This window comes from Pistacia vera, unplaced genomic scaffold (genome assembly GCF_008641045.1).
Source record: "Pistacia vera cultivar Batoury unplaced genomic scaffold, PisVer_v2 Contig40, whole genome shotgun sequence".
NCBI classification, from domain to species: Eukaryota; Viridiplantae; Streptophyta; class Magnoliopsida; order Sapindales; family Anacardiaceae; genus Pistacia; species Pistacia vera.
This window is the reverse complement of record NW_022196224.1, coordinates 1,242,569-1,254,994: the sequence shown is the minus strand read 5'-3', so window position 1 is coordinate 1,254,994 and position 12,426 is coordinate 1,242,569. Positions and strand designations below refer to the sequence as shown.

General features: G+C 34.1%; 2 protein-coding genes across 2 annotated transcripts; one reads left to right on the top strand and one right to left on the bottom strand.

Moving 5' to 3' along the window:
• Window positions 1-1,870: 1,870 nt before the first annotated feature.
• On the bottom strand, window positions 1,871-4,035 carry LOC116141722 (cytochrome b6-f complex iron-sulfur subunit, chloroplastic-like). Its single transcript, XM_031427205.1, has 5 exons — window positions 3,874-4,035; window positions 3,521-3,762; window positions 2,941-3,058; window positions 2,196-2,378; window positions 1,871-2,074 (listed from the first exon to the last, which is right to left on the bottom strand). The coding sequence occupies exons 1-5, from the start codon at window positions 3,910-3,912 to the stop codon at window positions 1,967-1,969; spliced, it is 690 nt and encodes a 229-aa protein (XP_031283065.1). The 5' UTR covers window positions 3,913-4,035; the 3' UTR covers window positions 1,871-1,966.
• Window positions 4,036-8,684: 4,649 nt separating this feature from the next.
• Window positions 8,685-11,195, top strand: LOC116141729 (putative cyclin-D6-1). The gene is made up of 6 exons (XM_031427214.1): window positions 8,685-9,306; window positions 9,389-9,469; window positions 9,561-9,656; window positions 9,744-9,945; window positions 10,048-10,178; window positions 10,472-11,195. The coding sequence occupies exons 1-6, from the start codon at window positions 9,070-9,072 to the stop codon at window positions 10,760-10,762; spliced, it is 1,038 nt and encodes a 345-aa protein (XP_031283074.1). The 5' UTR covers window positions 8,685-9,069; the 3' UTR covers window positions 10,763-11,195.
• Window positions 11,196-12,426: the final 1,231 nt, after the last annotated feature.

The window sequence follows — 12,426 nt, the reverse complement described above, 5'->3', positions numbered from 1 at the left end:
ATTACTGGGACTGCCAAAGGGCCTGGAACATATCACTCTTTCTCCAAAATAGTCATCACAAGCACTCCTAGATGATTTACTTCAAAAGGAACACTTTATTCAAATTTCCCAATGATGGGATCATTTTGGATTAATTCCCGAAATCCTACCCCCAACTGTCCATGAAGGATTCAATGAGTTCAATCTCAAGTTCAAAGTTTCTGAAGCAGATTCAAACTTCCATCAATAACTTCATTTCTCAGCAAAGTTCCACCTCTTGTGGATTTTACAATGGGAATATGAAATTGTCCAAAATATTAGCAATCTCCCTAATTTGATCCGGAAATTTAAAGTCAAGTGGTGGGATAAATTTGATGCATCCCACGTGTCCGAAGAAAAAATTCAACTTTGTCTCTCAAGTTCACCTCATCAAACTCAGGCAATTACCCCTGAAATTGCCAATTTTTTACAGAAAAAGACTGTGGCAACAATATCCTTGGCAGGAGCCAAGACAAAACAAGAACTTAAAGACCACCTCAAGACTATTCTTTCACAACTCCAAGATGAAGAAGAAGAAGCAGAAGAAGAAGATGGAGAAGAATCTTACCGAAGCTCTAGTGCCTTAGTCAATCTCACCCAGAGCAATGAAGATGACTGTTATGGAATCATCTAAGTTATTCCAAACAGTTTGAAATAACCGCTTCTCTAAAAAAGAAGACTGGCCAAAGAACCGACATCAAATTTAGAGAATATCTGGCGTAATATTAAAGATTCAAAGATTCCTTGCAAAAAGAGACATTTAATGCTCTTTAAAAAAAAAAATTAAAATATTCACTTAATAGTATTCATGTGATGCTATAGTGAGATAAAATTTCTATAAATTGAGAGGACTCGTGCAATGTGAACCAAGCTTTACAAAACCAATTCTAAAACTTTCTCTTTCACTTTCTTTTGATGTAAACCTCTCAAAGCTCTCCAAAAAGAAAGCTTTTATTGTAAGTTCAATTTCCTTTAATCTTTCAATAATCATTCAATGTTTAATCTTTCAAGTTCTTTAATTATTCTCTTTTAATCTTTCAAGTTTTTTAATTAATCTTTTCATCATTCATCATGTTTGGTTTTAATGTTTATTTAAGTTTTTATTTGTGTTCTTTGTTTCTTTAAATTTTTGTTCATCACCTAATTTGGTTCCAGTGCAGCACTGCCGCTGTTACCTGGTTAAGAATTAATCTCACTTCTTAATATGATATCAGTGCGGCTCTGCCGCCGTTGTCTTATTAAGTTGTAAGATTATTTAAGTTAATGTTTATTTAAATTTTAAGTTTATTTAATCTCTACATATCCCCTCTTTGTGTGCAACGATCCTGTGTTCCCTCTGGTGTGTATATATATATATATTAATCGGAGTGTTCATACCAGTTTATGCATACCCCAACTTATCTTGGGGGTCTATTGAACACCCTACAAACCCAAATGATTAAGTAAGTTACAATATTATTGTGATAGGTAGCCCTAAGGTTTGAACTCAAAAATTTAAGGAAGGAAACAAACCTCCTAAACCGTCGGACCAATCCTTTGGGGTTGAGCTGTACTACAGTACACCCAATTTCTGGATGAAAGCCTAACATGACATATTCATGTATAATCTTCTTTTAAATTGACTTTGAGATCTATATTGATAAATATTAATTATTCACATATGTTATAATTAATTTGGATAAAGAAATTTTTGGTATGAAGAATTTGACAAGAAAATAAACAAATAAGCACTCAACGGGCTACTTAATAGGATACAAAGAATGGATAATAGAAATTGTTAATATTACCAAGATTACAAGTGGCATGAATATGATTACAATCAGGTACCTTGTAGTATATGTTTATAAGCTCCATTTCAGAAAAACACAACTCTATGATTACAGGATGTTTATGCCATGTTGCGAAACAAATTGATCCACTAGATGGAATGAAAAGCTCTGGAAGAAGTTTATGCCCACCATGGTGCTTCACCAGTTCTGAAATCTGTCTCAGTCCATGGAACAAACACTACCTTGCCATCTGCCACATCCACATTGGCATGAGCCAATGCCAAGGACTGTGGCAAAAAGTAGAATTTAAGTTTGTTATAATCAATTATGAAACAGAAAATGATTAAAGAAAAGTTGTACTGAGATCCATGAAAATGAGCATAAGGAGCATAGATATGATTTGCTTACCAATGGAGCAGGTCCTCTCACAACTCTTCCTTGGTCATTGTACTGAGAGCCATGGCAAGGACAGATAAACTTGTTCTCAGCTTGATTCCATGGCACGACACACCCAAGGTGAGTGCACACTGCATTTATTCCATATGATGCAAGTGTTCTGTCTTTCTCCACAACAAGGTAAGTTGGATCTCCCTGAAGTACACAATAAATTTCAATCAGATTTCAAAGTACTCATAGCTTCACCATCTCCCTATAATACAACATCAAGTTACAAGTATATGCTCGTTCAATTTCCTCTCTTTCCTCCCATTCATACTCACCCAGGGCGCTCCTCGCCATTGGAGACAAATCTAAAACTATATAGATGGAAATGACTGGTACAACAGGACAAGTTTCAAACCAGGGAAATCAAGCTTTACGATTGAACACTCCAGGACAACATATAGAAATTCCCAAACATTACCGTTTATTATTTTTCATTTTTACAAGAAGAGACGGGGTTCACTGAATGATCAAGGTAAAGGTTATTTATTTTATACGTGCATGCAAAGAAAAAGGAATAATTTTCAAATTGCAAATTATTAGTGGTTTTGATGGTTAAAACAACAACAACAAAAAAAGCCTTAAATTGGTGTCTAGATAGCTCATCAGATTATCCTTATAAAAACATTATAGAGCAAAATTTCACAATCTATGTTTTGCCGCAAATACATGGAGAATTATTGAGGGGAAACGACAAAGAAAGCCTTTGTACCTTCAATCCTTGTGTAAGGGTTCGGTCACCAGGGCCATGGTTCTCAAGCCATTCAGAAGCAATGACATCATTGCCTATGGCATCTTTGGCAGTGGTACCGCCACCGGCACCTCCTAATCTGTCATCATACCGACAAAAGTTAATAAAATTACAAAATAGGCAGAACTACCACAGATTTTCTTCGCATTTATGGAACAACGAATCCGTTTAACCAAGAAACGATAAATTTCCACGCAATCATAGCTGTCTTATTTCAGAACAACAATTCTTGATTAAATTTAGTTGTAGTGTAGGTCAACGAGAAAGGCTTCCTTTTTTCCATGTTCATAAAAAATCCTGGTGAAAAACATCATATTCATACTTATGGTTGAGTTACACTTGCATAATTAAAATTTGAATAGAAGTAAGCAGAAAGTATTTTACTAAATATCTGTGAAGTCTGAACAGTATGAAGCTGCTTCTTATTTGGTTAATTCTATGATGTAACTTAAAACAATAATCATTTCAGCAAATAACCAAAAATCTGTATGATGCATACTGAGTAATATAGAAAACATGACAAAAAAAACGTTTTACTCACCCAGGTGGGGCAAAGAAGGTGGCATAAGGAACCAGCATAAATCCAGTGGGAAGTGAAAGGGCACCCACCAGAAGCAAATTCATAAGCTGCCTCTTGCTCATATCTGGCACTCTATCAGCCGGAATACTAGTAGCCTGGCACTTGATTTTGATTCCTCTGTCCTTTGTAATCATATGGGTCCTGGTTGGCTTCCCAAGAAGAGCTCTTGATGGAGAAAACATACCACTCTTGCTTGAGCATAGCTATATAGAGAAACTTAGCAAAGTGAGATTTCATAATGACATGCACATTGTTTATTTATAATTCAAAAGAATTAGTTTTTTCTTCCTTTTTTTTTTTATATTTAAGAATACCTGAGAAGGAGTTGCAGGAGAAAGAGTGGAGGAAGCCATAGTTGAGATTGGAGTAATGGTGTAGAAGAGACTGAGCAGTATCTTGGTTTTTGTAATTGAGTTGATATTATGGAGATCGGAAGTAACGACGACCACAATAACAGTTAAAGTGGATAAGGCAGCAATATGATGCCACATATTTAGAGATGATGCTTTTTATCTCTCCTACACTAGTTGCTCATCCCCAATTTTGGGCCTTACTGCCGATTCAGCCTTTTGAAAAAAGGCCTCGTAGATGTTGAATGACTGGCCATAGTGAAAATCGAGAGACGGGATTCTAAGAGGCCCGGGGTCTAATGGAGAACGAAAACAACGTTGTTTTTTCAAGATGATATTTCATATGCTATGGTATAAGTTAAAGAAAGCTACTGCACACCATTTTTTTTTATTTTTTTAAAAAAAAAAAAATACACTACACTTATTAGTTTTGGTATACAAATTGACGTGGGATTTCCTTTTTATATTATTGATTTAATTTTTTCGCTATTTGATCATTATGTAGTACATTGTCTTGTTTACAGAATTTATAATTGTAATATTGGTCCTACCCCCTTTTTCTTTATTAATCACCCTTTGACATGCATAAAATAAACAAGTTGTTAAGTTAATAATATTTGCTGCATTTATTTCACTGTTTTTCCACCATCCTATCCTAAAAACTCAAAAATGCATTTGTTTCAGTATTCTCAACATTCAATTTTACTTTATCCAACTCAAAACATTAACAATTACCTTTCTTGTAAAAATAATTCAATTCAACTTAGCTTTACTTTTTCTAAAATACTATTATGAAAAGTATCATAATAGTAAACCAAATGGAGTCATAATTTTCGTTTGTATTTTATAAATTTGTCAATAATAGAATGAGGGAATGAAAATAGCACTTTTTGTGAAAGAAATTGACTCTAACAATATTAAAAAAAAAATTGTAAGTTGATGCTATATTTTTTATACGCATGTCAGAGAGTAAAGGTGAGAAATGAGAAAGTGAGTATAGTTAACACATTCAATAACAAGCTTTGTAGAGTAGAGCCCATGGGTCAAACTGTCTATACTTTATATTGGGCTAGCTGCTTGACTGCTAAGAAAAACTAGAATCTGGGCCATTGTAAGATATCTAATTTGATTTTAAGATCTTTATAGGTGTGGGAATAATGGGTAGTGAGAAATAATAATAATGATGTAGGTTTTGGGATTTTGTCCAAAGTGGAGAAAGAGAAAGGAAAAGGCCCACTGGGTTTGTCTACATTCTATGATATATAATGATGGTGTTATCTGCATGGGTGTTATGGCGTGAAATATCCACTCATCATATCACCTGCATTTCTCTCCCCCTTTGTCTCTCTATTTTATCATTCCAAGCGTGCTCATCATCCCATCCCCAATCTCTCCCCTTTTCCTTTATATATTAATTCACTATGGGATTGATTATATTTATATGGAAATGGAAATGGAAATGGAAATGGAAATGGAAATCATTCATAATTATCAACTATGTTTTCACCCTTTATTCAACCTTCTCAATTCACATATGTCTTACCACACCTAATTTTAAATTACTACAGTACCCCACATTTTATATCATCATGCGGCTGTTAGTCTTATATGTTAATGTTACTATTGTCCACGTTCTTTGCAAAAGTATCCCAGATGCAAATGTATATATAAATAATTATAGAGATAAAAAAAAAAAAAAAAGTAAAAGGAGAGGTGTAGTTGTGGGTATCTTTGGTTTCTTTAGGCTTTCTCTTGCACCAATGCGTAGAAAGAGAGAGAATCTATATTATCATCGTCAAAGAAGAAGACACCCAACAACAAAAGTGATAAGGTAAAATATAAATGATATACTGATTACATATATTCATAGATAAATGAATAAAGAAGAGAGAGCTACAGGATGGAATGAAGCAAGCTTGAAGCAAAGCCCCAAAAGAAAAAAATGGAACGTTCTTCAAAGGCATTTCGAGATGATGGAAACTTAAAGCTGTTTAGCTTCTTGTGATATCAATAACTAAGCTTTTTGTCTCCCCAACTCAGTTCTTAACTATATTATAATTCCTTATATTCAATTAGTGAAATCACACTCTAATTTAATTTACTCACTTACTTGTAGAATCCTATGGAACAACCATTTAACTAATGATTTTCATGCATGCGCAAACCTTGCATTGCTATATGCCTCTCTCTTTGCATTCTGAGAAATTTCTGATGAATGAAAAGAAATATGCAAGATAAATTTGATAATTTTAGATACGGTGATTGGCGATGATAGATTTCTGACAAATCACCGAAGATGTTACGGCTATTAATCATGTAAATTATGATGTCAAGGTTGATGTTGTTGCTCTTGTCGGCAAAATTATAATGTCACAAATAATAACATAAAGGGATTTTATGCGGCAAAATAATGATATCTCCTCTAATTAATAACGCTCTGTTAATAAAAGAAGATGGAAAAGTAAGAAGCTCCTTGTGGGTTTCAAGCACAAAAGGCACAGGTCAAATTGTTAAATTGATTGGTGAATAATTTCAAAGGTAGGTGCATTGAAGAATTATGTCGGGACCCTTTTTTTTTATTATTCACTTAAAAATGACCACACATAAGATTGTTTGGTTTATAAAGTGAGAAAATGCTTGTGTGTTCCCACCAGCTTTACCTTCACAGATTAATCCAAACTGTTGAGCGAAAGTGATCGAAATTCGGGGTGTTACTAAAGGACAAAACAGATAGATAAGGCTTCTACATAGAAAGTTGTACAATATATCTGTCATACTAATTAGCACAATTAGTCTTTTAAATTGCCTGCCCATTGTATTTTAGGATGAATGTCCATGATATGATCATTCATAAAATTGGCATTGAAATTTGCAGGAATATATCCATAAAAGTGTAAATGATATCCCTTGGAAAATTAGGGTGAACCGTTCAAAACTGGTCCCGTATATATCTTATATGATCAGGATAACATGAAATTGGGGAAAAATTTTGCCCTCAGCTGGAAGAAACAGTGTTCTCACTTAATTCCAATCTTTAATTAATAGCTGCTACTAGGTAGTCTGCTACATCAATGGCAATTGTGTCAGGCCCACACACAGCTTAACCCTGAGAAATTAACACAAAGTTTGATATTAATCCTATAACATATTAGTTTACCTGCAAGTCTATCAGTAGTTTAAATTAAGTCGCGGATCAACGACAAATTGACTCTACTTTGGAGGAAAAGTCTTGAATTATTTGAAATAATATTAAACTTTTACAACTTGATCAGTTAACTTGGGTAAGTTCAATTGATTACAATTTCTTCATTGACTTCGATTATAATTAAACATATTAAAGAATTGCGGTCCTATAAATACTTAGTTTTTAATCCTACGAGTTATGACGCCAAACTAATTAATGTAGTGAAGAGTTCACATGCTTATAACTGCAGAAGTTTTGTCTTATTAATAGTCTCTTCCATTTGTAAGGAGAGAGCTAGCCAGTCTTTCTCATTGAATACAAGGGACATGAACACAAGCTGTCAACCTGCAACCACATAAAAAATTAATGCAGAATTGTAATATCAGCAAGCTTTAATTGCGATTTGCGTATAAGATGATTTAGAAATGCATAGTGGGAGTGGGGTGTTGAAGACTTTCACTTGTAGTAGTTACATGGTTTGGTGTGAAGAAGGCTACAATTCAAACTTGTCATTGTCCTTGAATTTGTCGAATAATGTTTATATGGTTTAAGAACCGAGGCCCACTTGGTCTCTTTGTATTTGATTTTTGTGAGATGTGAAGAGGGTGACCATACTCAATTAATTTGAATCAACAAAATTACTTCTTGACTTAATTGTGCTAGCTTGGTTATCTCTTAATTAATTAATTTGATTTGATTCTTTCTTTTTTTCGATGAGTTTATATCTCATTCCCATATATGTCAATTTTTTTTTTTTTTTTTAACATAAGATGTCCTAATTTTATTGTACTTTTTCTACACATTTATTTCCATATATCTTGAAGCAATAAAAACTTGTACAATTGATGGCAAAATTTGAATAGGGTTGGGATATTTATTAAATGCAATCTGGTTACAGAATTTTCTCTCCTTCTAGGATAAGGATAAATTTCGGATATGGGTAAATATTTGTAAATTATACAGAACAAGGAAGCTTGAAAATCTTTGCATTAATAATTTCAAAACACGTATTACTGAACTAGAGTTCATAATTATCTTTTTTCTTCTCCTCAAAAGTTAAATGTTCACACATTCCCCTAATATTGTGAAATTGATATTATTGGATAGTGGGGTAGATATGGTCTAAAGACTTGGAAAAAATGGCTAATTTCTACATATAGATGCATTTTCAGTTGGGTCATAAAGTGCTTGTAAAGACAATATATCATCATGTAATATATTTTCTTAAGATTTTATTTAAGTAATTATACGGGTAAAATGTTCCCTACCCTTTCTCCCTGACGTCTTAATTATCTCAATATTCGCTCTTTATTTCACAGAAAGAATGGTTAAGTTATAATATTCAAACGCCTAAAAAATGTTTAACACGCGAAAGAGAGATTTATTTGATTATTTCAACCTGCACTAGCAAAAAAGATGGCTACGTGTCACAGAAATACGTTAATAATAAGATAAACCCATGTCAGAACAACCTTATGACTATTAGCTATTATTATATTACCATGCCTTATTCTAATTCAGTTACAAATAATAAAAATCTATCAAGAAACAGGCACATAAATTCTTAAAATTCTCAAGGTAACACGTTGCAAAATCTTATTTGCTTGACTTAAAAAAGTCTTAACAGTTAAAAACTAAAGTGTGTTCTTGTTGCTCTTCAAACCAATCTACTTCTGACAAAGCTTGAACCTCACAGCAAAAGTGGCTCTATCTGATCCCAGCTCCCATGTTTTCCTTCCCAATAAAAAGAGAGGCAGTTTAGCATTTGTCAATGCAAAGCATTTCTGAAAGAATTAAGAAACGCACAGCTAGCTGTCTTCATTTGCCAAGGAGTGAAGTTCAAGTCTCCACCACACCACACAACACCATCTTTTAATAAAGATATCATATCATTACTCTTTAACACTCTCTCTGTCTACTACTACTAGTACTAGCAACCAATTTTTTCACTCCTTCATTTGACTTTTAACTAATGCATGTGTATGCTCTTCTACTCATCAACTGATCTTTTACTCACTCACTCAATGGAGTTCAATCTTGAATACCCTTTTACAAATTTCCAAGACCTTGTCCTTGATGATGATACAGAAACCTTACCATCTCTCTTCCTCGTTGAATCTGATCACATGCCTTCAGAGGACTATCTGAAGTCTCTCAAGAGCAGTTCTTCTGATTTCTCTGTTAGGCAACACACTATCTCTTATATCTTCCAGGTACTTAACTGTAAATTTCTAAGCATTTCCTTTTCGTCGCTCAGTTCTGATTTCTTTATTTTTTTTGGTTTACTGTTTTCAGTTTTCCTGTGACTTTGATCCGTTATTATCATATCTTGCTTCCAATTACATGGATCGTTTTTTATCAACCCAAGCATTGCCGGTAAGAAGTCCTGGTGACTCTTGATTATCTTTCTTGTTATGTTTCTTAATTGGTGGTTGTTTTGAGATCTGACTGAATCCTGATAATGTAGCAACAAAAGCCTTGGATGCTTAGGCTTCTTGCAATCTCTTGCATATCTCTGGCGGCAAAGATGAGGAAAATAGAGTTCACTCTCACTGATTTTAAGGTAAAGTTTCATGTTTTATTCATACATTAGCTAATAGTAATTCTACAAAATCCATAGAATACTTTTGCTGAAGAATTTTATGTACAGGGGGATGGAGGACTAATATTTGACACACAAACTATAGAGCGAATGGAGTATCTCATCTTGGGAGCTCTGAAATGGAGAATGCGTTCAATTACTCCCTTTTCTTTCCTCTCCTTTTTCATTCCTCTGTTCAAGCTCAAAGACCCTCCATTAAAACAAGCTCTTAAAGCTCGGGCAATTGAAATCATTTTCAAAGCTCAAAGTGGTAATATTTCGATACCCAGAAAAAACTCGCAACTACGATTTGTTTACACCATATCTATCTCAATTCTAAGTCTTTTATTACATTGATAATATCGTTACGCAGATATCGAGATTTTAGAGTTCAAGCCATCAATTATCGCTGCAGCGGCTCTTCTCTCTGCCTCTCTTGAACTATTTCCTTTGCAATTCTCTTGCTTTAGAAAGGCAATTTCCAACTGTTCATATGTAAATAAGGTAAATCTTTATTAATTCTCCTTCTGTTTCTGTTCCTGTTCCTTTCCCCAAGTTATTATTAGTTATGATGGTTACAATGGTTCACATTCTGCAAGCTAGCGTCTTTTGACTTCTAAAGACTAAAGCTTTGTATTTTCCCCATATCAGAGACCAATAAAAACCCATACATTTTTTAGTATGTTATTATTATGACTGATCGAGAGGTAATGTAATATGTTATCTTGACTTGGTTAATTAGCTTTATCGTGCTTCAAAGTAAAAAAGTTGAATATTTAATGGTAATATTGTTGCAGGAAAAGATGTTGGAGTGCTACAATTGCATAGAAGACATAATGATGGATGGATACGAGTCAGGATTTGAAACGGTGTCCAGCTCGGACACGCCAGTCAATGTACTTGACCGGCGATTTTCAAGCTCAGAAAGTGATAAGACCCTTGGCTCCACCACCACCACCACAACCCCCAATACTCAGCATAGCCTAGAGAGAGATGCCAAGAGGAGAAAAATGAATGGTTTCTGTGACAATCACCAGCTTTCCCAGGCCCAACAGCACACCGCTAATGCAACTGGTTTCTATATTTAATCAATCGCCTGGTCCTTTGAGAGTGACCCTAGCTAGCTACATAGCAGCAGGCAGCTGCCTAGCAGCAGGCAGCTGCTTCAAATAAACAAGTAGAATTATTATTTTTAAAAAAAAAAAGGGATAAAAAAGAATGGGCAAGAAGTTGATGTTTCATGGAAAAAATCAATGCCACAGGATCTCAGTACGACACATTTGCTGTGTTAGCTAAAAGAAAATCAATGAAGGCTAGAAGAAAGAGAATAGAATTTTTGTTTCCTTTTGTTTCTAAGAAGCTAGCGCGCTGCAGGCAGCAGCAAACAAAGACAAAACATTACTTTGAATTGTAGGGGTTCAATTTGTGTTTCTGTTTTGGTTTTAGCGCGGTTATGTCCCTTAGTTTCTGGCAGAAGAATAATAAGACAGTGATAATAACAATAATAAAACAATAATTTTCTCGGAAGATCAAATTAATATTTTTATATTTTTTTTGGTTAATATTAATTCATGATTCTTTTACTTTAACTGTAAGAATAGTCAGCGTGGGAAAGCTGTACTGTGTCTGTGTTTGTGTCCCAGTATTTGCATTGAACATGTTGGAGCTAAAACGATTGTCAATAAATTGTATAGCTCCAAAGCCTTAATTTATTATTGAATTATCAAGATCTTAGGGACTATTTTAATGAATAGAGATGATTTATGGTCCCCGGTAATAAGATTTCCCTATCTATAATAGCTGGACGCCTGGACCACTTCATCAATGCATCAATTCCTATATAAAACAAGAAGAAACTTCAGGGTTTTCTTTTTTAATTATTATATATTTATATTTAAAGTAATTTCATGTTTTATAAAGAAAGCCAGAGAGTTACACCACTCTACATCCATGATGGAACAAAATTATTACTGAAATTAAAGCTTTGTGTTGGCTAATATTTGGGGTAATAACAAGCAGATGCAAGCTTAGTAATATTGTATTGCTAAAACTCAAAAAACCTGTTATGCCTCAAAAAGTCAAGCCTATGTCAGCACAATTAATGTCTCTCTGCCAAGCCCATATCTCCAAAGATATTCTCACCAACTTTATCTTATTTCAAAGAGATGAATGGACAAGAGCCTTCCATGTGTCAAGGCAGTTTGCAAAAGCTCTCATTGAATTGAGTGCAAATGTGAATAAATGGATTTTTCTCTTCCCGAAGAAGGGAGGCTGGTAGCTGGGCTGAGATTTAGCTTCAATTCTTTCTCTCTGTAAAAACACTGTATTTCTTCATCTTTGTATGCCTTACGGGCAAATTCATAGAAATAGTGAGAGATCAATAAAATAACAGTGGATGTAGGAGTCGCTTGTTGAGCATCCGAACCACTATAAAAACCCATTTTGCCAATCTTTTATTTATATTTTCTGCAAAATATATAATCTCAGCTCCATATTCAAATCTCATAGATCCATCACGTGTGTCTCCTGAGTCAGCTCAGCGTTTCCCACGTGCGAGTCGTTGGCGTCCAAAATCAAGCGTCAACAAAACCTTTTGTCTTATGTTGATACTTGATTTTGACACTAACGACTTGTACGTATAAAATGTTAAGTTGTTCTTAAAAATTATACGTGAATGATTCATGAGAAGTGTTTATGATGTTGAGGTGATATATGTTTGATGAAACATAAATAAAAGATGAACAAAAGAGAT